We start from the raw sequence: 24,548 nt of genomic DNA, 5'->3' as shown, positions 1-24,548 counted from the left end.
ACAAAAAATCCTTCTCTCATTATTTTTTCTCCAACATGGCCCCAATCCCCTTCCATGATTTTGACCTTCTTCTTTCTTTTTTTTCCTGTCTATCGTTAGTCTGATTGTGTTATTTAAGAGCAATGCTGAATAAGCGTAAGTCTAAGGTAAAACACCTGGCTCAAATTTGATTGTTTTTTGTTTGTTTGTTTGTTTGTTTGTTTTTGGAAATATAAATATTCAATGATCATTTTAAGCATGTTAAACTAATTAAAAGTTAGGTTTTTTATCTCCAGAAGTGGGAATAACAGTGTTCTAACAAATATGTTTAGTGTGGCGTACTATCTCTCCTCAATATAAACTACCTGTGACACAAGAGTTCAACAAACTATAATCATTGATAATATATCTTTATTTTTTTAAGACTCTCACTAAAATAACGCATTTAACATGTCTTAACAGAATATCCTCATCTACATGTTCAGATTTGAAACAGCCTCTTTAATGAATAAAACAACATCATATTTTATGTAAAACACCACGTTGTTAAAAGTTCCCTAAAAGAGGAAGGAAATGTTCATTTTTGTGACAAAACCACAATGGCATACAAAATACACTTTTCCACCTAACTGCATGAGCTAATTTGCATTTACTGTGTGTGTGTAGCATATTTCGCCTGGTAGCTTTGACCTCAACAGAAATCATAGCACTCATTGTTATTTTAAGGTTGCATTATACAATGTGTGACAAAGAGAAAAAAAGTAAAAAGTTAGAAACCATGAGGTTATCTTCCATTTTACCCCCCAAAAGTGCTAATTTAGTATTTAACGATGATTCAAAGCAAGCTGTTTTTTACAGAAAAAAATATATACTGTATATCAAGAGGCTTCATGTACACCACGTTAAGACAATGTGTTTCATACACAGTTATCCTCAAAAGTGCTTGTTGAAGTCTGAGCAGACTAGAATAGAAAACAAAATGTACAGTACATTGGCCACATGTTAGCGGTGTGTTATTTATACAAATATAATACATTTAAAATGAATGTTATTGTATACACATTCCTATACTGAAATCATTTTAATAAAACCAGTTACTTTAGCTTGGCATCTCCTGTTGTTTAGACATTAAATAAAATATATAAGCAATCATTTTTTTCTCAAACATGCCTCTCTTATTGTTACTTTCAAATTAATTTAAGACAATATCTGCATACTTGTTCCCTGTGAGCTCCCTCATTGCAAAATATGAATCTACCAGTGATGGTGACAGTATGATCCCCAGCAGCAGCCTCACGTCACACTTTTTAGCAGCTCCTGACGGTTAAAACAAACACAACAGTCTGCTGGTCTGGCAGAGAGGATAAAGTGCTGTTCTCCTTTGGCCCCGATGTGGAATCAGATAAAAACCAGTGGTCAGAATCAGTCGTAGACCCCAGCTTCTGATCTCAGTGCAGCATGATAAAAAGCCTCCTGACCCAGAGCCTTGGACAGCAATCTGTGCCCGCGGGGAGACATGCAGCCCTGGCCAGGCAAATATCCAGCCACGGCTTTTCCAGATCTTGTGGGTTTAGGTCTGGGCGCTGCGTAATACCCCTCTTTGTGGTCATATTGTGTGGGCCTGACTTTAGTGCTCTGAGTCCTTCTGTTGGGCTGAGTGGAAAAGGATCCCAGATGTTCAGGATCCAGAGGGGATTTGGCGTTGTAATGATAGTAGTGACGATTTTCTCTCGTGCTCTGCGACCTCCCCGGCCTCCTGAGGATGCTGGGTTTGGCAACGACAGAGTAGCTGTTGACAGCGTTGGTCATCATGAACCGATCCTGGTCATGACCTCGTGTGTGGCTTCTGTTATTGTGCTCGATGTTCTTGAGGTTAGGACAGCCCCTTTCTGGAAGTGAGGGCACTTTGCGAAGCGGGGGCTGCTGCGAGGAGCTCTCTTTGATCTGAATCCGCCTGGATGCTCCCGGCTGACCGTACTGCAGCCTGGTGACCTCAGGGTCTTCCTGGAGAGACCTCGGGGAGGTTGGGGATGTAGCTACAACAACATTTTGGCTTTCTGTCCTGTTGGCGGAGAGGAGGCATGCGTTTCCAGGGTCTGACTTGCTCCTTGTGTGCATTATGTCTCTGTTTCTTGTGTCAGTCGGCGACACGGGGCTCTCATAAGGAGACTCAGCTGGACATGTACTTTTATGTCTGGATTTATTCTCTTGCTTGACTGGTTGATATAAGACTCGTTCAAACACTTCTGCATCTCTAGCCTCATAAACGACAGTGTCCCTGCTTTCTATGTAAAGCTCCCTGTTCACAGGAGGGGCACGGTGTGGAGAGTAGTTGTAGTAATCCGATTGTCCCCTCGTGGAGCGCACGGTGTAAGACTGACTGTGTCGAATACCACTTTGGCGGCAGGGCTCCACATAATAGCGGGATCCATCTACTGGGTTAACATCAGAATAGGGGCTGTAACGGTAGTCAGCACGTGGAGGTTCAAACTGCTGCCGCACAGGGTGGATGCCGGTCTGAATCAGCCTCTGATAGGGCGCTTCCTGGCCCGACGTCTGCTCGAAATAAAACATGGTGTCAGGGGGCAGGACTTCTGCCTCTGCTAGCTTGTAGTGACTAATCTGAGGGGCGTGGAAGGAGCGAGCCCTCCGGATGGCCGGGTGCTCGACCACTCTATCATCTGACCTCTGCCATTGGCCTTGTTGCCTGTGGCAGCCACTCATAAGCTGCTCATCTCTGTGATATCGTCTGTATTGAGGTGACAAAGGGTGCCTTAACCCTAAAGTGCTGTAGCGGCCTTCAGAGGACTGCCTGTACAGGCCTTTTGGCCCCTTTAGGTGATGTGGCAGAGCATCAGGCCGAGGGCAGTGAGGTGCAGGCATCCGTCCCGTTTGAATCGGCCGATGATGGTGATGATGATGATTGCCGTAAACATCCTCAACCAGGCCGTGAGGTCTGTCCTCCTCTGGGCTGTAGTGATGGCTTGAGGAGGGCTGTAATGGACGTGGAATGACTTCCTCGATTGAGGCAGGCATGGAGGTCTCCGCCAGAACAGCGCGGAAGTTAAATACATTGATAGAGTCGGTGTTCACATATACAGGGGAAGTCGATGGGCTCTGAGCGGAGCACACAGGTTGGGTGGGCGTTGAAACACCAACGCTCTGATAGGTGGGCTCTGCTTGTGTGGGATCTCTAAGCTCCTTTTCCTCCCGGTGGTCCCTCCTGTCTGCACTGCCTTCATCCAAGCTCCCTGACCCCAGCGGGCTGACATTAGGTGTGAAATTGCACATGCTTTCCTGTCCGTCGATGACCTGCAACGGCTCTGAGCCAAGGTGAGCATGAAGGAAATGAACAGGATGAGGGCAGCAGTGGCTCTCCACAGGACCATGCGCTGAGGGTTGCCACTGGGAAACAGAGGGGACACGAGGGTTGCTGTACTCCTGTGGGTACACTTTAAGATCAAGAACAGAGGGCCGGGGCGGTCTGTCTGTCTGGACCCGAGGAGATTCCGGTCTCTGGGGGGGGTGCGGTGGGATGTTGTTTCTTCTCTGGGAACCACTGCTGGCCTTCTGGGCAGATTCAGCCAGAGCCAAAGCCAACTTGCGTGCAGCACTCGTCAAGGAAGGGTGAGGAGGGAGAACAGACACTGAACTCATAAGTCTATCTGTTCCTGGGGAGGGATAAGACAAACAACGCTACAGTATGACAGGACAAACAAAGCTATGGTAAGACATGATGGGAAAAGACACAAAAGCTTTCATAAGAAACTATAGAATGCATTAATATTTAAATAGACACTAACTATATAGAGTAAATATTATGTAAGATGTTAGAAAAAGAGTTGTGCTGACCTGGGTCGGGGAGGTTCTGTGCAGACTGACTGAGGTCAGTCAGGGCTGACGCCTGGCTCGCTGTGCTGAGTGGGCTGCAGTGTGGGTAGGGCGCTCTCAGCTCCTTTCCATCTGCCAGTGGAACTTCACATTTCTCCACCGGGGGAGATGAGAAAGGGAGAGGTGGAGGAGAGGCTGATGCATTCTGAACATCTGCCTGCGTCTTAAATGATTTCTTCCTGAGTTTAGGAGAGAGCGGCTTAGAGATAACCTTTTTTCCACCTTTACCGAGAACAGGGCTAATATCTGGAGACTGATAGCCGCTAATGTTGTTGTTAGGAGAGGAAATGGGCTCTGATTCACTGGAACACCCGGCACTCTTTCTCCATTTATTTCCATCTCTGTTGTGCTGCAGCCCAGGCGTCGCTGCAGGTGGGCTGCACTGGAAAGACATAGGGTCAAAGTCCAAACTATAGATGCCTGCAGCTGGCGGACAAAGATCAAGATCGTCCTCCTGGTGTGGAGGCGAAATATATGCCGCGGTACGGACACGATCAGCACTATTATGGCTCCCATTCAGTGGGTGGGCTCTGTGGTCGTCTTTACTTCTGGTGTTGCGTACATCGTCTCTAGAGATGCCAGACACGGCCTCGCTAGTCGAACGAGGTCTGCGGGGGCGGTAACTCTGGGGTTCTCCTGGGATGGAAGATAGCACATGCACATTTAGACTGAAGCTTCTGTAGTCACAGAAAAACTAAATGTAAGTTTTTAAAAGTATAATTACCTTCCACATTGTGCAAAGAGGTGAGAGATTCCTCACTTTTGGTGGAGCGCAATGTTCCGCTATCTCCTCTTCCACCTGAAAATGTTTTCAGCGCAAAATTTTTTCCTCAATAAAATGAATCCAACCACCTCTAATAAGAACATTTCACATATCAAAGTGTCAAGATTAGTTGAAGACATGTACCAATTTGAGGTTGGTACAGGTACAGGAGATTCATGTTTTCTGGCTGTGTAATAGCAGAAGTGATCTAACCTGGCAGTGCAATGCTCTTTATCTCGTTAGGCTCGCTGGGGTGTCGCTTCAGTTTACGTTTGGACACAGAGTGCGACTTGCCCAAGTGGAAAAAGGAAAGCCAGTTCCCCACAGGAGACTTCTTAGCCTTAACAGGAGGACGCTTGCCGCTACAACACAAGAAACAAATCATCTTCAACACTCCCTGTTTCATCTAATTAAAGTGCCAATTACTTCATACAAGCATAGAAAAATAAACATTACAAAATCCAAACATCAAGGCTGCTACTATTGATTATGTTTATTATATTTGAATTTGAAAAAGACACCTTGAAACTTCTTGGGGTTCTGAGGACTAATAAACTACAAAGATAGTTTTGTGGGTTTTTTTTACATTTTCTGCTGACCTACTATATTAATCGACTAATTGTTCCAGCTTATAAACAGAAGCAGGCAAATTCATATAATTAAAAAAGGAGGACTGATCAGGTGGTCCATTAAACTACCTCTCCATTGGGAGCTCGATGACTGTGTGGAACTTGCCAAGCAGAGCTCCGGGTCCCTCCCCGACCTCGATGTAGTCACTCTGGCTGAGGCAGGGGGTGGTGGCCGGGGAGCTCAGCTGTGCCTGAGTGCGAGCCTGAGCCTCCTCCAGAGACAGTAACTTTGTGGATGGGGAGCACACCAGCAAGGACTTGGGTCTGGATAAGGTGTTGTTACCTGGAAATGAGGTGTTTACAGTGTGTTAGAGATGCCTGTTTAACCCCACAGCAGATCCCGCTTGTCATTTTGTTTCTATTCCACCTACCTGTGCTTTCACGTATGATGGAGTTTAGTTTAGCGCTGAAGAGAGCCTCAGTGTTGTTGAGGATGAACTCCACCACCACCGACTGGATACGCACCTCCATGAACGCTGCTGTGCCGCTAAAACAGGCCGACTCGATCTGTCTGGACCTGAAACACAGTTACAGAACAGGACAGCCTATTTCACAGCTCAGGACCACAGAGACATGCTCCAGTTCACTGTCACAGAAACACGAGAGGGAAACGGCAGTGTTGGCGCTATCGATGCCAACTTAACAGTTTGCATGGAGCCATAAATCTGGAATAATAGTTCAAGAGTCACCTGAGGAGGTTAGGCGCCCAGACAATAGCCAGGTTTTTAGTGTGCATGTTAGTGATGGGGCTGAAGGTGGCAAGGTTGGAGAGGTGTCTCATGAGGTACTCCAGAGTCCTGTAGGGAAAGAAAGGAAGATATTTAATATATATTTCACCTGTTCTTTTAAAAAAATGATTCCTTTTAGCAAGTAGAAAAGGTCAATCCTGCCTCTTGGGAGAGGCTTATATATAGGTCATCTAACACCGTTATCCTCCTTATCACCAGCAAATGGATCAGTGTTCATTTAGTTAATAAAAACTAGACTAAATATGTTCATCAACAACTTTTTTACCATGACCATGAATATAAACTTCACCAAACACCGGCAGCACACAATAAGCACAGTCAGGAGGACTCGGGGTGTCCTTAGAGATTTTTTTCTGATCACAAGCTCCTTTTTTAAAAGTTGTTCCCAATGAAGAGAGAGCATATGTGAAGAGAAAAAGTGCAGCGTCTTTTTAAAGACACATTTTTAAGACTTTTTTGTGCTGCTCCAAGCACTTCTAATTGAAAATCTCCAAAACTTTTCAGAAAAGTGCTGGTGTCGTCTTTGTCGCTCCTTTTCAGACTTGAAGGCGCCCCAGCGCTTTCTCCCGGAGAACAAAGGCTCTGTGGACACACACCCTAACTTAATGTATTCCTTAATTAATACCAGCATCTGCATTTAACCTTTGGTTTTCACCAGATGAGATAAAAATAAATAATGAAGACAAATTATAAGTTCTGGCTAGACTATATCGACTTAAATGTTCGATATAATCCAGTAAATGGGCTAAATAGATAAATAGCTAAATAGCTTTAAATAGCTGATAAAAATAACACTTAGATAGAGCTTGAGAGTTGCCACAGAACAGATGAGTTCAGTGCCTCCAATAACAAGAATGCCTCTTTGCATAAATGCACAGCAGGAATGTGAAGTGATCAGACTGACATGTTTTATTTTAAACGTGTCAAATCTCAGAACATAAATTGGAACATACATATGAAAAAAGGTGTTTGATGGCAGATCATCTTCACACAATTACAATTAGCACCACAGCATTGATAGTTTCTCATGCAGCACTCCCTTTTCCTATAAATCAAACCTTTCCACTTCAGGCCAGCAGGGTGCAACAGTGAGCTTTCAACCTGACCTGTAGTGTGGAGGAGGCAGCTGCTGGATGACATTGTGGATTTTGACCAGCCTCTCCTCGTCTGTGGCTGCAGATACGGCCTCCTGTGGAAACAGAGGATAAAGCACATATCACTGAGAGGCTGATAATCACAGCAGAGGGAGTTGCTTTAACTGTCCCACTCTCTTTTTCCCTTTTATATTCAGAGCAGCCAGTGTTTGGGCTCACTTAATCTGCTATTCTGTTTTAGCGTGCACATCCCCTGCTGTTCCTCGAAAGCTCGGCGTAATGCAGTGACCCCATTTTTGAGCAGCACTTAAAAGTGCACTGGAAATTTTACATTGTCTCTCCAGTTCTTTGATCATCGCTAAGTAACAGAATGTGTCCTCTGAAGCTTTTGCTCCTCACAATGCTTATGCCAGTTTCCATTCCCATATCTATCCCCGGCATAAGTCCCTGCCCCAGTTCCACGGCTCTGATCCTTACTGAGAATCTGTCGTAGAGCTGGTAGGTGAGCAGTGGGTTGGGCAGCTCCCTGAAGTACAGCTTGCAGAGGGAGCCCACTGAATGGATATCCTGTCTGAAGACGTCTCTGCTCAGGTCTGGAATCTGTTCGGAGTCAAACTCGTGCCTGGGTGGAGGCAGAAAGAAGAAGAAGATGAAGAACAGTGTGGGAGTCTTCCTACTGCCCATCTGTCAGCATGACAACAAGAACAAGCAGGATGTTTTTTACACTATAAGCTGCTTTTGATGTGGTATTTTTTCCTGATGAACTAATGATTTATTTTTTTCTAATTCTGATAGCTGGGTATTGTTTAAAAAAATTACAATTAAAATGCCACAAATGAAATACCATCACCACTCCTACCTGTCCAAATTACACAAATACATTACACGCTGCTGACTCAGATCAAATGTGTTGTAGCTGCTTTGGTAGTGGGCCAATTATATGTCACATTAAATTGATTGGCTGTGAGCAAAATTTCTAGATCTGGGTACAAAAAAAGGATCAAATGCAAGTTTTGATTGGAGATTTTTTAAATCTTGGTACTGGATTATTTCACGTATTTTCACGTAGCAATTACCCATCCCTACTGACAGAAAAATACACTATATTTAACAGTAAGAAGTAACAGGTTAAGAACAATAATACCTTTAACACGTACACTCGACAAGAACATCAACAAATCACCACATTTCCTAAGACATCTAAATGTGAGAAATTCCCTTTCGAGTGGCTGTCAACACCTCATCAGATTGTTAGCTTTCCAATTTATTTACAATTGAGAGTTTCATGCATTACTCCTGGCAAACATGGAATAGATGAGAAAATCACTGCAGCCACTCGAAGCCGCACAGCTTGAATCAAATTGTATCTGATGGATTTCAGAGGAAGCAAAGAAATGCATCCATGATGGTGACAGTAAGCTGATTTATAGCGTTTTCATTGATACTTTCTGTATATTTGGGTTACATTTCTAATCAATATAAAGAACAAGATGTGTAGAAACCTCAGTTTCTGGATGTTGGAGGAGATCCCAGACAGTCTGTAGATTCCGTCCACGACTCCATGTTTCTCTATGAAGTCAGCACAGCTCTTAACAACCTGCGGGACTGCAGGACAGAGTAGAGGGTCAGGAGAAACATGAACAAAACATAGTGCTCTGTGATCACTGTGCTTTCATCGATTTAGGATGTTTTAGCAAAGAAAGTTCCTCTCGCTGTGAATTTGGAACATGTCATGATATAACAAGCTATGTATAATCTCCTTTTTTAATCCTGCTCAAATCAGGTTGAGAATATTAATTTAGTTCTTTTTGGTAAAATGCTGCCTTCTTACCCAAAATCTAAGCATCAGATTACAGCTCATTACTTACAGCTTACAGACACCTGAGCCCAGAAAACAGCCTTAGGTAGGATTTTATAAATAACGTTTTAAGTTCAAGTCACAAGTAATTATCTTGTGTACACAAGTTGAAAATACCGGTTGGGATTCCAGGTGCTACATGAAATCCTTTATTTTTTATGGCATAAATGTCCAATTTATATATAAATTCATGAATGTAGAAAAGAGTGGAACAACCTCATTAAACGTCCAATGCATTATGCAGCTAACGATGTATAAACCAATTTCTTCTTATTTTTGTTTGTTTACATTCAATTATTTTTCCATTCCCACCAAGATTAGAAAAAACAATTTTTCACAGTCCACAAATTGTTTGGCTAACACAAAGGAGTTTTAAATTTGAGTAATATAAAACACTACATGAATATCTTATCGTAACATGTTGATTATAATATGCATATATAAGCTTTATAGTTGTGTTGCTCGTGTTTTATTAATATACACAGTTGCTCATAAAGTTGGAATAAAAAATGTTTTTTACCTCTTTCCATGAAATCAATGTGACAATGCCATTTATTCTTGACAGATAAAGTGTATATCTTCTCAAAACTTTATTTACCTATCTCTTCCAAACATATCACAATGAAAATGAAACCACAATTAACAGAAGATTGTGTCTGGAAAAAAAATATTCCAACTTTATGGGCAACCATGTATCTTTTTGATTTTTCTGTCATGCCAGTACTAACACTCTGGAAAAATACTTGACATTTTTTTTAACAATACGCTTTTCATTTCTCTACTGCTGAAGGTCTTTTTCTTTCATCCTTTTTTTGATGGCATCTCTCTGATTCATTGGCACATACCAGAGTATTCACACAGCACACAATAACTGGGGCACGTTCAATGTCAGAACAGTGTGAATCGTTTGGCTTCAGGTTTTTAGTTGAACCTCATCTTTCTTCTAAACTGTGTGAAATAGACTTTAAAGTACATTTTCATTCATGAACTTTATAAAAAGGCGTAACACACAACACACACCACTGTTTCCAGAAAAATTGGATAGTTTTGGTAGGCAGATTTGTTGATTTGCCTGCCTTGCCTGCTCACTTGCCTGTCTTGTTTTTAGTTAATTTATTCTCAGATTTTGTATTTTATTTATTTACTATTATTATTGTATTTTATTTTTTTTTTAGGACCTCCATCATGTCTGGTTTGTTTGATGTTCGTTTATATGTTGTAAAAATGAAAAGATAATAAAAACTTTGAATTATAAAAAAAAAACATACCACTGTTTCCATTCAAATAAACATTTTGCTATGTTTCTGGGAGCCCTGCCTTTATATAGTGTTTACGGGGCGTTACGTGTGTCAATAAACAATTACAGGTGCATCTCAATTAATAAGAATATCGTAGAAAAGTTTATTTATGTCAGAAATTAAATTCAAAAAGTGGAAATAAAACATAATATAGATCCATTATATGGGACTGCTGCCTTCATACATTTGCACCTTAATTACTCTGAGAAATGCTGGATCTTATTCTCTTCGTTCACAAAATCAATTGTTGCTTTCTGTCCCTTTTGCTAGTACAGAGTAGGTAAAAAGGCATTTGTTTACTCTGCACCTTATGCATGGAATATGCTACAGAAAGACTGGAAACTAATTGACTTAATTTCTTTCAATCCCAATCCAATCCCCTTTATTTATATAGCACAATTTTAGCAAACAAGGTTTCCAAAGTGCTGCACAAACAATAAATGCACAACACAATACAAAGAGATGTAGTAAACAATAGAACAGTAAGATGCAATAAGATAAAATAAATTAAAAATGGGATAAAAATAAATAAAATAAAATGTAAAATGTACTGACCGCACAAAATAAAATATGCATGAATACTGCACTTTTAAATCTAAACATAGTTATTGAGGCCAATTCCACAATATGCACTTGTTTCTCACAACGCCTTTAAAGTCTGTGTCTCATCGTAAATATGTAACTGTATTTTGTGTTTGCTGCCTTTTGGCCAGGGCTCCCTTGAAAAAGAGGTTCTTAATCTCACTGGGATATTTCCTGGTTAAATAAAGGTAAAATAAAAAATAAATAAAAGCCCAATTTTAAAAAGTATGTTTAATATGGAAATGTTGGCCTCTGAAAAGTATGCCCATCTACACTGTAATAAATTATTCTGTAGCCATTTCATTTTACTTAATATATTTGATAAAATGTATTAAATATAAATGCGTCCTTGATTTTGAGGCAGTTGTTTAAGTAACTTTAATATAAAAATGTTTGAGATAGAATCTACTTATTTTGATCACATTAAATATAATCTTTATGTGTATGTAATTCTAAATCAAGAGAATTTTGAATGAATCTAACATGATAGATTTAGTCCGCTTTTAAATGACACTTCCTGTTAAGTTATTAACTCAACTTGTAACGTAGTTAGATTTAATTAATAATATTGCGTGCAATCTGTTGCCTCAATTTTATTGAGTAGCTATTGTTTATCTTTTTTTACAGTGTATATGCACTCAATACTTGGTTGGGGCTATTAGACTTTAACTACTGGAAATGGACTTTTCCATCATATTCTAATTTAATGAGATGCACCAGATGATGATCAAATGGGATTCATCATTCAGCACCTGAGTGAGAGCAGATTTGGAAGGTTAAGAAAGTTTTGTGCACCAAAGGTCTCTTTTTGTTTTTACATAAAATGAAGAGAAAATATGAGAAAAGAATGTTTTTGCATGAAGCCGCATGTGTCAGCAGTAGACATGTAGCTTTAATCCAATGATCTGCATATAATGACATGACATAAATGGTTGAAATTAATGTGAGCTTTGCCTCTATCAGACTACGAGCATTTACACTGAAATGAAAAAAAGGCTTTTGGCAAATCTGCAAGAATCTATGCAGACTGTTGGCTGGTTATTCACACCACCAACTCAATTCACATCAAACATCACAGAAATGTATCGCAAATCCCCTATACAGCAGCAGATTCACCGGGTAATCCCTTCCCTGGGTATTTATGATTTGAAAATGTGAAACATTTCCGTGTGAACTGCCAGCAGGTAAGGATTACATGATGAAAAATAGAGAGAAAAAAAGAAGCCATTGTAGGAATAATTTACCCTCATGTCCTGAGTTGTGGAGATGTTCCCCCAGGTCACAGCCAAACACTCTCTCTCTGAGGATGCCGCGCTGCCGCAGCTTCTGAGGCGGCGGTCGAGACTTCATAAAAGTCCTCAGGAATGTCACCAGCTTCCCGTGCTTCTTACACACTGATTAAAATGACACACACACAAACAGCAGCCACTTTAAATCAATCCGTCCCGCATCCTGGGGGAGAGTCTTAAATAAATCATCAAGCAGAAGGACGGACACGCTGAAGAGTACCTGGCTTTGGCACCGAGCTTTGAACACTGGGGGGAATCTTGTCATTTATCAGCTCGACACAGTCGCAGGGGAAGAAACCAACCTGCAGGTAGAGAGCAAAGTCAAGACGAGAGACAGAGCCGGAGATACACTTGTAAGTTCAAAAGGACCACTGGGGGTGTTTAGTGCTGTGGCAGCCTGTAGTAGGGTGAAGGTGCAGAAATAGGTCAGTAAGCATGAGGGTTCACGCTGCCTCAGGGTGAAAATAGCTGGTTTGCATTCTTATTGTGCAAAACATTTCAGGGTTTTACTCAACCGCAATGACAACCTCGCTTCTTCTTGCTATTGTGAGTAAAAAAAACACTTCAACTCACATGTTGAAATATAAAAAACTGCTTTATGTCTTTATCCCTGAAGATGATTTCTCTGGACTCCAAAATGTAATTTGGATGAACGGTTTTACCTAAAGAGACAATTCAGCCCCAAAATCAAAATTACATATTTTTTCTCTTAACTGTAGTGCTATCTATCAATGAATGTTGTTTTGGTGTGAGTTGCAGACTGTTGGGGATATCGACTGAATAAATAAAACTAGGTGGCACACTGTGGTGCTAAATGCACAAATTATAATAATAATAATTATTATTATTAATATAGCAGCTTTAAGAAAATAGTGACAAAGAGACAAAGCAGAACAATAGCAGGATACCCAGAGAAAAACAACAGAAAGCCAACAGAAAGGCCAAACAAAAGCAAAATAAAATAAGGGTAAACATTAAAACAAGAAGACAAAGACAGAAAGAAAAAACATGGTAGAGAGAAGACAAATAAAAGAAAAATAATAAAAACATGTCAATAAAAAGAAGAATAAAAGCAATTAAGGCAATAAAAAGTCAACACTACATAAAAAGCAACTCAATAAATATGGGTCTGAAGAAGAGATTTCAAGAGGGCACTGATTCTCCAACGCTGTTCTCCTCAGGCACGATCACCTTTAGTCCCACATGAGGATCTGAGGCTGTGAACTGCTGTTAAAGGTCAACATTTGGCTTTTTCCAGAAACCATGACCTGGTTACTCAAGATAAACCACAGACCTTGTTGTGAGCAGTTTCATTTAGAAACTTTGGAAGAAAAATAACAGCTCCTATATAGAACTGTTTACAACAAGGGTTGTGGATTATATATATTTTAGGTGCCATTTTTCTGTACAATTACTCATCACGGACATATCTGTAAAAGTGAAAGGTGCTCACAATGTATATAGTGTTTATAATAGTTTATTGTATTTAATTTGTCATATTTAATGTTACTTTATTGCATTTGTATTTTTGCTTTTCTTGGCTTTTTTACATTTCCCCAATATGGGATCAAAAAAGTCGATCTGATGCCATCTTTTTTTGTTTTAGCACTTTGAGCACCATAAGCGAAATACCATTAAGTCAAATAATATTTTTTAAAAAAGGCAGACCTCTTTGGGCCGATATCTCCAACACTCTGCAGCTCACATCACAACTATCAAGACTGATAAATAGCACAACAGGTAAGAGGTAAAATATTGATTTTTGATTTTGGGGTCGAACTGCTCCTTTATAAACAGTGAATTCAATCTAAACTTTCCAAGATCTAATCCTGTGATCCCCGTTTGATAATTCATGTATTGCTTGCTACATATTTAAGCACTTGTTAATATAAAAATCTCTTCTCTTTCCTCTTCCTGTAAAACTAAAAAACTATTCTTGGACTCAGGGAGGGTTACTAACCCCGCCCCTCATCAGTGATTAGCCAGCAGATTAATATCTTAGTAGGAGGTTAGAGTTTGGATTTCAGCTGGCAAAAACTTTGTTATTATCAGCCTTATCCGCCTCCTCCTGGACTAAAAACATGGGATTAGGGAGGTGTGTGTGCAGTTCAACAGTCCTCAGCAAATCCTAAACTCAGTATCTCTCTACAGCTCCTTATCGCACTGCATTTGCCCACTTTTGAACATCCAATCAAATCTATAGGATTTGACTTAAATCCCTCTCGTAACTTAAGCCCATCCACATATTGATTCACTCAAAAATGTTACGTAACAGAAGCTTAAGATGCTCTGACCTCACTGTCAGTTTAATCACTGCTTTATCATGAGTTGAAGAGGAGCCGGCTTGTTCTTTCATTGTTCTCTGTGAAACATCACTGAAGAAGAAGATTTACCTGAAAGCCATGTTTCCCTCTCCACCAGCCTGTGTCTTCTTTAGGAGGCATGTCTATGACTGACACAATGTCCCCCACCTGTGAGTGTGATGATGAGAATAAAGTCAGATTACAGCTGAGTACATTAAGTACATAAAAAGTTAAATTAATAGTTAATTCAACTTTAGACAATAGTTATTTTACTGTTAAACAATGAAATGATAATAAATAATGTTTGATTATTATAAGTAATGCCATTATTTCTTAATTTGTTTTGTTAGTTTAATGTTGTACACAAACCAACTTTTTATACTATTATAAGTATTTGTTAGGACTTCAGGTTCTAGTAATTTGAAGAAGGAAGCAACTGGAAGCTGCTGCAGGAATTTATTGCATTTGTATTTTCTTCTTCTTTTGTTTTTCCTTTTATTATCACTCATTATCACTTTTTTTAACACTTTTTTATTGCTTTTCTTGGCTTTTTTACATTTCCCCAATATGGGATCAAAAAAGTTGATTTTATGCCATCTTTTTTTGTTTTAGCACTTCGAGCAGCATAAAGTCCGATCACAGCTGAGTACATTAAGACCACATTACAACGTGATCAGAAATATGCATATGCAAAACACGCAGTGAATATAATTCAGCTCAGAGATGAAAAAAGATTGATTTGTGTGAGATTATGTCTCTCTTGGTCTTATATAACAGAGGTTACCTCAAAGGTCAGCTCGTCTGTGGCCTGGGCTGTGTAACGCTTGGTGACGTGTGCAGCGGCGATGGCAGGGACGTTGATTGAGGATTCCTCAGACACCAGCAGATGGTTCCCCTTGTTGTCGATCTAGAAAAAGAGATAATGACGAAAGCAACATTTAAAGAAATGTCTTGTCAAGAGTTTGACATGTGGGCCAAGCTTAACTCAAAGACTGGAAGCAGCTGCTCTTGCTTTATTGAATGAAATAACTGTATATTTCAAATGAGGAGCAACACAATATGTTACTGGGGTTTAGTTGCATTTTCCTTATATTTACATTTGGCTTTCTTATCCAAAACCCAACACAATGTAATTGTATAATTGGCTGAAATATTAATATAAATTGATTTAATCTTGGAAAAAATGGGTTTTCTTCTCCATTAAGAGCATTTTTTTGCAGCAGTAATTTCACCAAAGAAGAAAAACAAATAATTAGCCCACATTATTATTTAAAAGTTACCTTTCATACAAGCATGCAGTCTAAAGTGCTTGAAAAAAAAGACAATAAATAGATAAACAAAAAAAATGCAATTTGGAAGGCTAAAAATTACATCAATGAATTGTTAAAAACAAAACAACAGCAACAACAATGATTTAAACTAAGGCTATAACATTACTCCAAATTAAAAGCCAGATGAAAACAACAAGTCTTCTAAGAATAAAAAGAGAGATTGCCATTCTAATATCCAGAGAAGTGAGTTTTACAGTTTAGCAGCACAAAAAGATGGTTGTCAAAAGAATTATACTAAAATATTTTTTTAAAACCACAGATCTACAATTGGATTCCCAACACAAGGCAGCAAAGAGCACATACAAACACAGAAGAATCCAAATGTTGGTGTGTTCAGAGTTTCTGTACCAGCACTGTGTGCAGGTTGTTAATAAAAAATGAAAATCATATTTTGTGTCTCTAGGACTTTATTTACCATGGTATTGAAAAAGGTATCATGTTTTTTTGAACAAGCATTGCATCTAAATGTAACGACAACCTTAAGACACTCCCTAAAGGCACTTTAAGGGGGACAGATTAGGAACTAGCTGATCTATCTGTACCACAAAATAAAAGAAAATATCAGATGTATAAAGGAGCAAGTCCATTTAAAACTTTATAAACAAGTAAAAAGAACATATAGCTAGTGCAGTGTCTTAACCCACTGACGCCGGGAAAGCATTACCGCATTTCTACCATTAAAACCGGGAGCGATGTTGCTGTTGTACCATTAAGGCCGGGACAGCGGATATGTGAAAGTTCGTATGAAAGCCACGGGTATAAGCTCTCAAATACTTTTTGAATTTCATTTTTATCTGCTACAGAGGCTGAAAAATCTATTATTTAGTAGGTGTTGAATTTCCAGAAAAACTTCAGGTTTTAGGGGGTCATTTGAAAATCGCCCATAGGTTTTCCAGGCATTTTTTTCCAGGCACTTTAGGCCTTAATGGGTTAAGCAGTTAAGTAATGTGATCAATTTCTCTTGTTCTAGCTATGAAAACCAAACAAAAAGAAGCCCTTGACAAGAGTTGGCACACCCACACAAACCAACCTCTGCTCAGCATCTCCAGCTGCACAGAGCTGCCACACATTCTCATCTGCTGAGCACGAACCTGGCATCCCTATGAGGACGCCCAGCAGTTGTTCATCCAGAAGTAGAACACAAAGCTATTTTCCTAAACCACAAAAGTCTTGTTTTTACATTTTGATTTCTAAATGTGAGTCTTCCAGTTCAGCCACAATGTCCTGAACCTATTGTCTGAAATAATCAGTGTATTTCCCACCAAAAACGTCTGACTGTTCCTTTAACTTAACTACTTAAATATTAATAGTACATATTAAATATTAAATTCACTCAATGGGGTCATTTCTCGAGAGTGAATAACTAATAAGCAGTGTGAGCAAACAGCTGATAAGAAGATACCTCCATCCATGTCAGCACTGGACCACAGTTGATCTTGTTGTCAGCGATGGCGGAGAAGCGGGACAGGTAGGTGGCCAGCATCTTGGTTACTGACTGAGAGGAGACACAAGATTTTCCAGGTATAACACTTTATAATAGCCATCATTAATGAATGGTACATTTTTTTGTGAATGTAGATTCACGTAGGTATGTATTTATGCGATAGCCCTGACTATGTAAGTGTATACATGTATGTACTATGCATCTACTCCATTTCTTATTTATTTTATTTATTTTTTCCCTCTCCTTTCTTTCGGGATTTCCCAACGTTAATATTATTTTATTAATCTTATTGTTTACTCTGTTTAGTTTACAATGATAAGTTATTCAATATAAAATGTACATTTTGCAGGAATGCTACAAGTATAAAGAATATGATGTGTAAACAAATGCAAATGTTTATTAACTTCTTTAATAAAATTGAAAAAAAAAAGAAAGTTAAATTGATCAACTTTAGACAATAGTTATTTTACTGTTAAACAATGAAATGATAATAATCAATGTTTGATTATTATAAGTGATGCTATTATTTCTTAATTTGTTTTGTTAGTTTAATGTTGTACACAAACCAACTTTTTATACTATTATAAGTATTTGTTAGGACTTCAGGTTCTAGTAATTTGAAGAAGGAAGCAACTGAAAGCTGCTGCAGGAATCTGAGCAGGGAAAAAGAAAAGATAGTTGCATTGGCCGGGAATCGAACCCGGGCCTCCCGCGTGGCAGGCGAGAATTCTACCACTGAACCACCAATGCTTGGGAGGGCCACTGGTTTGACTCCGCCCTTCAGCTCTTCTGTGTAAAGTTTGCATATTCTTCCCGTGTTCTCTGTGGGTCTCCAACTTCCTCCCACAGTCCCTAAAAATGCAGCTTAGGTTTAATTGGCGACTCTTAATTGCCCGTAGGTGTGAATGAGAACGTGATTGTCTGTCTCTATGTGTCAGCCCTGCGATATTCTGGCGACCTGGCCAGGATTTACTAAATGATTTGTAAACTGTCTATAAACATTATTTATATGGATGTTATAAAGTTGCAAATGATTATTATATGTTGTCAAATGTTAAATTAATACCTTGTAAGCATCTATAAAGATTATTTGGATTTGTATCAACTTGCTAATAATAATTAGTAAATGACTAATAAGTGGTTTATAAAGCAGCAAGTAACAGTAATTTGGCCCCATGAAACCTTTTACTAGTAATCTATTAAAGAGTGATTATTTGTGCACCTGTCTAAATAATGTTTATAGATGATTTACAAAGTATTTATCAATCTTTTGATAAAAAGAATTTGTGTGGCGATTGTTAACACATTTTCAGTTTTATAATGTGTGCAACAATAAACTGCTTATTTATTATAGCATTACAATCATCAGTTCATTGTAACAACTAAACTTTCAATTTATAATTTATCAATGATGGTTATTATAAGGTGTTACCCTTAAGGGCAAATTTCCAAACATCCTGCTATAGAAAGGATTTATTTCACTACCAGAACAATCTTAAATGTCAATAAAGCTTCATTTCTAATCTGTGAGTAATTACTCTCACAGATTAGAGAGGCTGGAGTTTTAGCTGTGTGGTACCTCAGCAGTGTCCTTTAATGTGTCGTATCGTGGCAGCTCGGTGAGCTTGGAGTAACGCCGGTCATAGATACACAAGTGCAGGTGTTTGTCCAGCACCCTGAAGTCTTCATAGGATCTCTTTACCAGCCAGTTTCGAGCCTGACAAGAGAGACAGAAAACAAAACACGTTAGATTGAAGGAAGAACGTGTGTTGGGGCTTGGAGGCTATTTTCTGAATGTAGCACGTAATGTTACCTGGCAAGTGATCTGGACCAGAAAGACCAGCTCTTTGGAGTCCAGACCAACCTTCGGCCCTTCACTCTGTCCCTCTGAGAAGTCCAACTATGAGTGAAGAAAAAAAGAGGAGCAAATATTGAGGAGGCCCACATTCTAAATAATGGATGCATGTAGTACAACAACCTCTCTGTATCTGACCTGGTATACAAGAGAAACACTGTGTCCAAAACCCATTTTTACATTAAATAGTAAAACCACTTTTATACTGAGCCGCGGGTTGGAGGGTAAAAACCTTCAAAAGACAAGTAAGACAGACCTATAGGAAGTAATGCCTGGAAAAAAATCATGAAAAACTGGATTTTTTTTATTGAAAGAACATCTTCTTTATGGATAGATTGATTGAATTTGACAGCCTTGTTTGTAAAGATTATTTGTGAAGTTAGTGCAGTATATTTTCTCTGCCACCAGCATAGCACTGATTCATATTCTCACTTCCCTATAAATCCTGCAGTATGACATATATAATACATAAACTGCTAACTTATGAGCGCTTGGAGGCGGTGTAGATTTAGCACAGATTCTTTCCTCCTCGCCAATATTCTATAAGCCCCAAAACTAAGAAGATCAAAGGAATGCAGGAGTTTGGGAATACATTGATAGACATTACTGTAGAAGAGACTTCAAAGGCCTTAGAAGCCGAGGGAAGTTCTGGTTATTTATAACTGTTAGCAGCCACTCATCCAGATACACTGTTACACAACACATGGCGACCTAGTTACTACTCACCAGTAATACAGCAAACCAGAGTGACAAAGAATGCGGAATGAGAAGTGTTTTCTTAAATAAGTCATAATGAAAGAGCCCTCTTTACTGCAAGGATTTGCTTGGAATAGTAGCCCGATCTAAGCGTCTGAATTAAGCACCGATGGGGGTCAGGAGGTCAAATGCATGATGGGAAGCAGGCTCATGCAGATAGTTACAGCTAAACAAATATCCCTTTTTGATGAAACACAACACTAACTTGAAAAAAATAAACAAAAAAATCCGAGAGTTTCCATTGGAGGATGTCTGAGCATCACTTTCCCTATGATGCTCACACCTCTTTCAAAATAAAACGTGCTAACAAAGCTCAGACCTCCACCCTTTGTGCAGAAACATAGCTGCATCATGTCATGTATTTACAAAAAAATACAGCCCCAGAAGCTCAAATGAAGACATAAAAATCCATATGTTCAGGTTACCTGCCACTAAGGCATCTCAGATATCCATCCGCAGCTGGAGGAAGTGTCTCTCCCTTTTGTGTGCAGCCGCAGTCCTGGACATCAATAAGCTCCAACAACAGGCCAAATCTTGGCTGAGGGGCGGCAGAGTTTAAATGCAGCTCCGCACTCGCCTGTTTGTTGTCTTCTGACGCCTTAAGTAAAAAATGCTCCCTCACAGGGCTTTGGATCGCCACACGCTCACTGCCACATTCAGATCAGAAAATATGAAAAGAGGATGCTTCCCACTGAGTGTCTTACCCCCCTTTCTGTCTCCCTCTTTCCATCTCTTCCCCCTCCTCCCTCTCCTGTACTCTGCCTCCGTCGCCCTCCCCCCTCTCTCAACCGCTCTCCTTTTCTCCAGTGACAAAGGGGGTGGGGTAGTGGGGGGGTTGGCAGTAGACGGGCTCAACCGGCACACACAGATGCACGAGCTCATCCATCATACAGAGGCAAAGCTGCACAAGACAGATAGACGACTCTTCTTCATTTCAAAACAATTCTCATTCATTCCACACTCGGGGCGAGTCTGGAGCTAATCTGGAGAGGAATCAGTCGGGCAGGCTGCACACAGAGACAGTCTGCTGTCCTTGTGCTATTCTGCGATTAGGATACATGAGACCAGACCTGTCCCCTCCCTTCCTGCCGCCACAGTCTGTGAATACAGAGGCATGCAAATGCATCATGGGTGACACAGCTAGAACAAAGACTTATCTCTCTGATTAAGTTGAGAATTAATCGAAAATAACACAAAGAAGTAGAAACAAATCAGATTTAACGGTGGCGTGTGTCCAGCGTTTGTTTGCATGGCAGCTTTCAAAGTCAGCATCTCCCCAGACTGATATTTCTCGCCCAGCTCAGCTCGGCTTTTCTTCTCCCTGTGGAGCTTTTCAAGGTCACTGAAACTGTTATGCTGCTTCACTTGCCTCCACTCTGCTGATGGAGCCATCACAGTCATGGCAACCACAGCAGGACGTCTACCCAGCAGACGGAGAGCATCCTGGGATTTAAGTCCCATCCAGCTCGCCGCACTGTAGTCCATTTACGCTACATGCAGGGATTCCATCCCACAGCAGGCTTGCACTGCTCATGCACTCCTTCTGTGTTAAACTCCAGCAGCAGCTTCTGGTTGTGGAGAGATGACTGCTGCTCTCTGCTGGCAACCAACATGAACTGCACCGAGTTAACCAGGCGCTTAACAGGCACTTCTACACATGGCTGAGCAACTCCTTGTGCTTCACTGCTTCTCATCATCGCTGCTGCAAATATACTTAAATATACTTCTCATACGATGAGTCCAAATCATTCGTTGGCTGGTAGGAGTCCATATATCCATAATGATTAAGTCCATGACCTGAATCTTTTGACCTGATGCTGCAACTTTTAGATTTTCTCTAAATTTACTACAGTAATTATGGATGCATTCCAATACCCATACTACCATACTATTTGAAATGCCAAAAAAAAGTGTGTCTCAGTACATAGCAGCTGCATTCCAAATTACAAACTTTTCTTTTTACTTCAGGAAGTACTGCAGCATTCATATCATTGTGACATGCTATTTCATCATAACATTGGGCCTTGAACTTTGACCCTCTGGCTCATATAAATGCTGCGCAGAGGATTACTGGTAGGAATACCAAAAAAAAAGCATGCTGGCTTATATACTGCCTTACATACTGCCAAATATAATAGGATGCAGTAGGTCATCCTGATATTTGTGGCTTACAGCATTTGACATACTGTGTCCTACTGTATCCGGTCACATTTTGCAGGATGCAAGGCTCTTCTTGCTATTCTTAACCACTGCAAAGTGGAAGATACGTCACATCGAATGAGCCACTCAGAGATCACAGATGACAGCTCATTGACAGAAGCCACAGCAGTTATATGAGCAGGAGGGTCAAAGTTCAAGGTCTATGCATACTGCATGCAAATGAACGGACCTGGTAAGAGTCAGTATGCAGTATGCACTAAAAGTAAAAAGTGTGCAATTTGGAATGCAGCACAAGCAATGTGTGCAGTGATGTTTTGAGCAAAATGGTAATGTCTGCATGGTAAAATGCCCACAATGACAATGCTAACATGCTGATGTTTAGTAGGTATAATGTTTACCATGTTTGCCTCCCTAGTTTAGTGTGTTAGCACACAAACAATTGCTTATTAGCACTAAATATAAAGTACAGTTTACCCATAGGAATATCATTAGTTTTGCAGATATTTAGAAAACTTAAAACTTAATGCAATTCATCCTGAGGGGAACATGAATATCTGGAACCAAACTTTTCCACAATCCATCAAATAGTTGGAGACATCTCACTAGTCAGCCTCATGGCACTACAGGAAAAGTCAGGGGATCATCAAAGTCATTAAGATTTATCTTCTGAAGCCAGAGGGAATGTCTGTACAAAATGTAATCCCAATCTATCTGAAACTTGTTAAGATATTGTTAAGTCTACATTAAGGTGGAGGCCCAAATGACAGACAGACAGAGAGATACTGCCATACTGAGAGTTGTGCAGCTTGCATGGCTGAAAAACTCCCCAAAATTTTTGGATAGAATATTATGAAAGCAGCTTTTAATACAGCATTTACCTCCAAATACATGTAACTGTAACCATATACAGTACAGGCCAAAAGTTTGGACACACACCTTCTCATTTTCATGACTATTTACATTGTAGATTCTCACTGAAGGCATCAAAACTATGAATGAACACATATGTAATTATGTACTTAACAAAAAAGTGTGAAATAACTGAAAACATGTCTTGTATTTTAGATTCCTCAAAGTAACCACCCTTTGCTTACTAGAATATAAGACATGTTTTCAGTTATTTCACACTTTTTTGTTAAGTACATAATTCCACATGTGTTCATTAATAGTTTTGATGAATCTACAATATAGATTCAATATATATATATAATATATATACAATATATTTTATAAAATAAAGGAAATGCATTGAATGAGAAGGTGTGTCCAAACTTTTGGCCTGTACTGTATATTCAAAAACCACCTGCACTGTAGTTTTGTCATAACAGTTCTTGGCATTTAAAATGACTCATCCCAACAGTTCCTGGATAGACTCAGCTGTCTATCCAGGAAACTGATGCATCTCATTTACTCACTGGTTGACATCATGTAGTTAAGTCACACTAATAAGGCTGGATTACAGGTTTACAGGTCAGACAAGTCTGACATTAATATACTATAATGCAGAGGATTAAATGCTACTGGAATCGGATCACGGCTTTAATAGGAATGGGACTAAGAAAATCTGTAACTGTGATCATTTTATGCATGATGGAATATTATTTTGGAAAAAATATATTTTATAGATCTTATAAAAATGATGTGTAATAGCTGTGATGTGATATTTTTGGGGTTAAAAGGGGAAAAAAGGGAAAATACCATAGAGAGGGCTGAAGTATATTGATTCAACTGCCACATTGCATTTCAAGAATGATGCATTTCTGGAGCAATTCACCAAAATGGCCACTGAACTTGAGCCAAAGACACAATTACTTAACACAGTAACTTTCTCTCACAGAAGTCACAGTGTAAGTATTTTCAGGGCTCACCTGAACGTTGCCAAAGTCAACAGTCTCGTAGTGGAAATGGGCACACTCTGCCAACCTGGGGAAGTGACCTCTGGGGAACGTCAGCCTATAAAAAACACACAGCACACCAGCTCCTCATCAGTATTCAACACACTGACACTGTGATGGAGAGAAAAGCAAAGCAAAAGAAGGAAAGAAAGAGAGATCAGTGCCATGTGTCAGGGAGCAGGGATAGAGATGCAGCAGGCGGACTCGTCTGTCGGTGCCGCGCCCGTCATTTTATAGCACTGGCCTGGATAACAGCCCTGCTTTACAGCCCATAATAGCAGCAACACTGTCACACAGGAAGCACCTACTTCTTCATGTTCTTGACCTTCATGCTAGCCGTGCTGACGCAGGAGCGCAGGAGGGGCTCGGCTGGGAGCTCTGTGATGTCATCACTCCTCACCTGCCAAGCAGAGAAAGCAGAAATCAATAAGTGTCAGTCAGGGACAGGACGGCTGACAGAGAAGCGATTACAGTCAAGAACGATGATGTTGATCACTATGAAACAGTGGTTGTGCAGCAAAAAACACAGGACACAAACTTTCAACTTAAACATCTGTTCTAAGAATAAAGTAGTGAGTTATACACCTGTGTTCATGTTTTGGTGATATTATTATTACAATTGGTAACATAAAAATGGGTAACACTTTATAAATGGTAAACAGATAGTTTATT

General features: G+C 39.8%; 1 protein-coding gene and 1 non-coding gene across 2 annotated transcripts in view; both read right to left on the bottom strand.

Moving 5' to 3' along the window:
- Positions 1–373: 373 nt before the first annotated feature.
- The window catches only part of arhgap32a (Rho GTPase activating protein 32a), a 38,354-nt gene continuing 14,179 nt past the window's right edge, over positions 374–24,548 (bottom strand). The window contains exons 4-22 of the mRNA XM_059330764.1: positions 24,185–24,276; positions 23,850–23,934; positions 19,024–19,110; positions 18,790–18,927; positions 17,169–17,261; positions 15,220–15,342; positions 14,526–14,603; positions 12,353–12,434; positions 12,088–12,237; positions 8,608–8,710; positions 7,583–7,727; positions 7,118–7,200; positions 5,952–6,059; positions 5,634–5,779; positions 5,332–5,545; positions 4,847–4,995; positions 4,595–4,669; positions 3,832–4,506; positions 374–3,650 (exon numbers count right to left, since the gene is read on the bottom strand). Coding sequence (XP_059186747.1) covers positions 1,402–3,650; positions 3,832–4,506; positions 4,595–4,669; positions 4,847–4,995; positions 5,332–5,545; positions 5,634–5,779; positions 5,952–6,059; positions 7,118–7,200; positions 7,583–7,727; positions 8,608–8,710; positions 12,088–12,237; positions 12,353–12,434; positions 14,526–14,603; positions 15,220–15,342; positions 17,169–17,261; positions 18,790–18,927; positions 19,024–19,110; positions 23,850–23,934; positions 24,185–24,276 — 4,875 coding nt within the window. The 3' untranslated portion in view covers positions 374–1,401. The remainder of the gene's footprint in view (positions 3,651–3,831; positions 4,507–4,594; positions 4,670–4,846; positions 4,996–5,331; positions 5,546–5,633; positions 5,780–5,951; positions 6,060–7,117; positions 7,201–7,582; positions 7,728–8,607; positions 8,711–12,087; positions 12,238–12,352; positions 12,435–14,525; positions 14,604–15,219; positions 15,343–17,168; positions 17,262–18,789; positions 18,928–19,023; positions 19,111–23,849; positions 23,935–24,184; positions 24,277–24,548) is intronic.
- trnag-gcc (transfer RNA glycine (anticodon GCC)) lies at positions 17,890–17,960 on the bottom strand. The gene has a single exon. It is a non-coding gene; the product is annotated as a tRNA-Gly (tRNA).

This window comes from Centropristis striata, chromosome 4, assembly GCF_030273125.1.
Source record: "Centropristis striata isolate RG_2023a ecotype Rhode Island chromosome 4, C.striata_1.0, whole genome shotgun sequence".
NCBI lineage: Eukaryota > Metazoa > Chordata > Actinopteri > Perciformes > Serranidae > Centropristis > Centropristis striata.
This window is presented reverse-complemented; position numbering and strand designations above follow the sequence as displayed.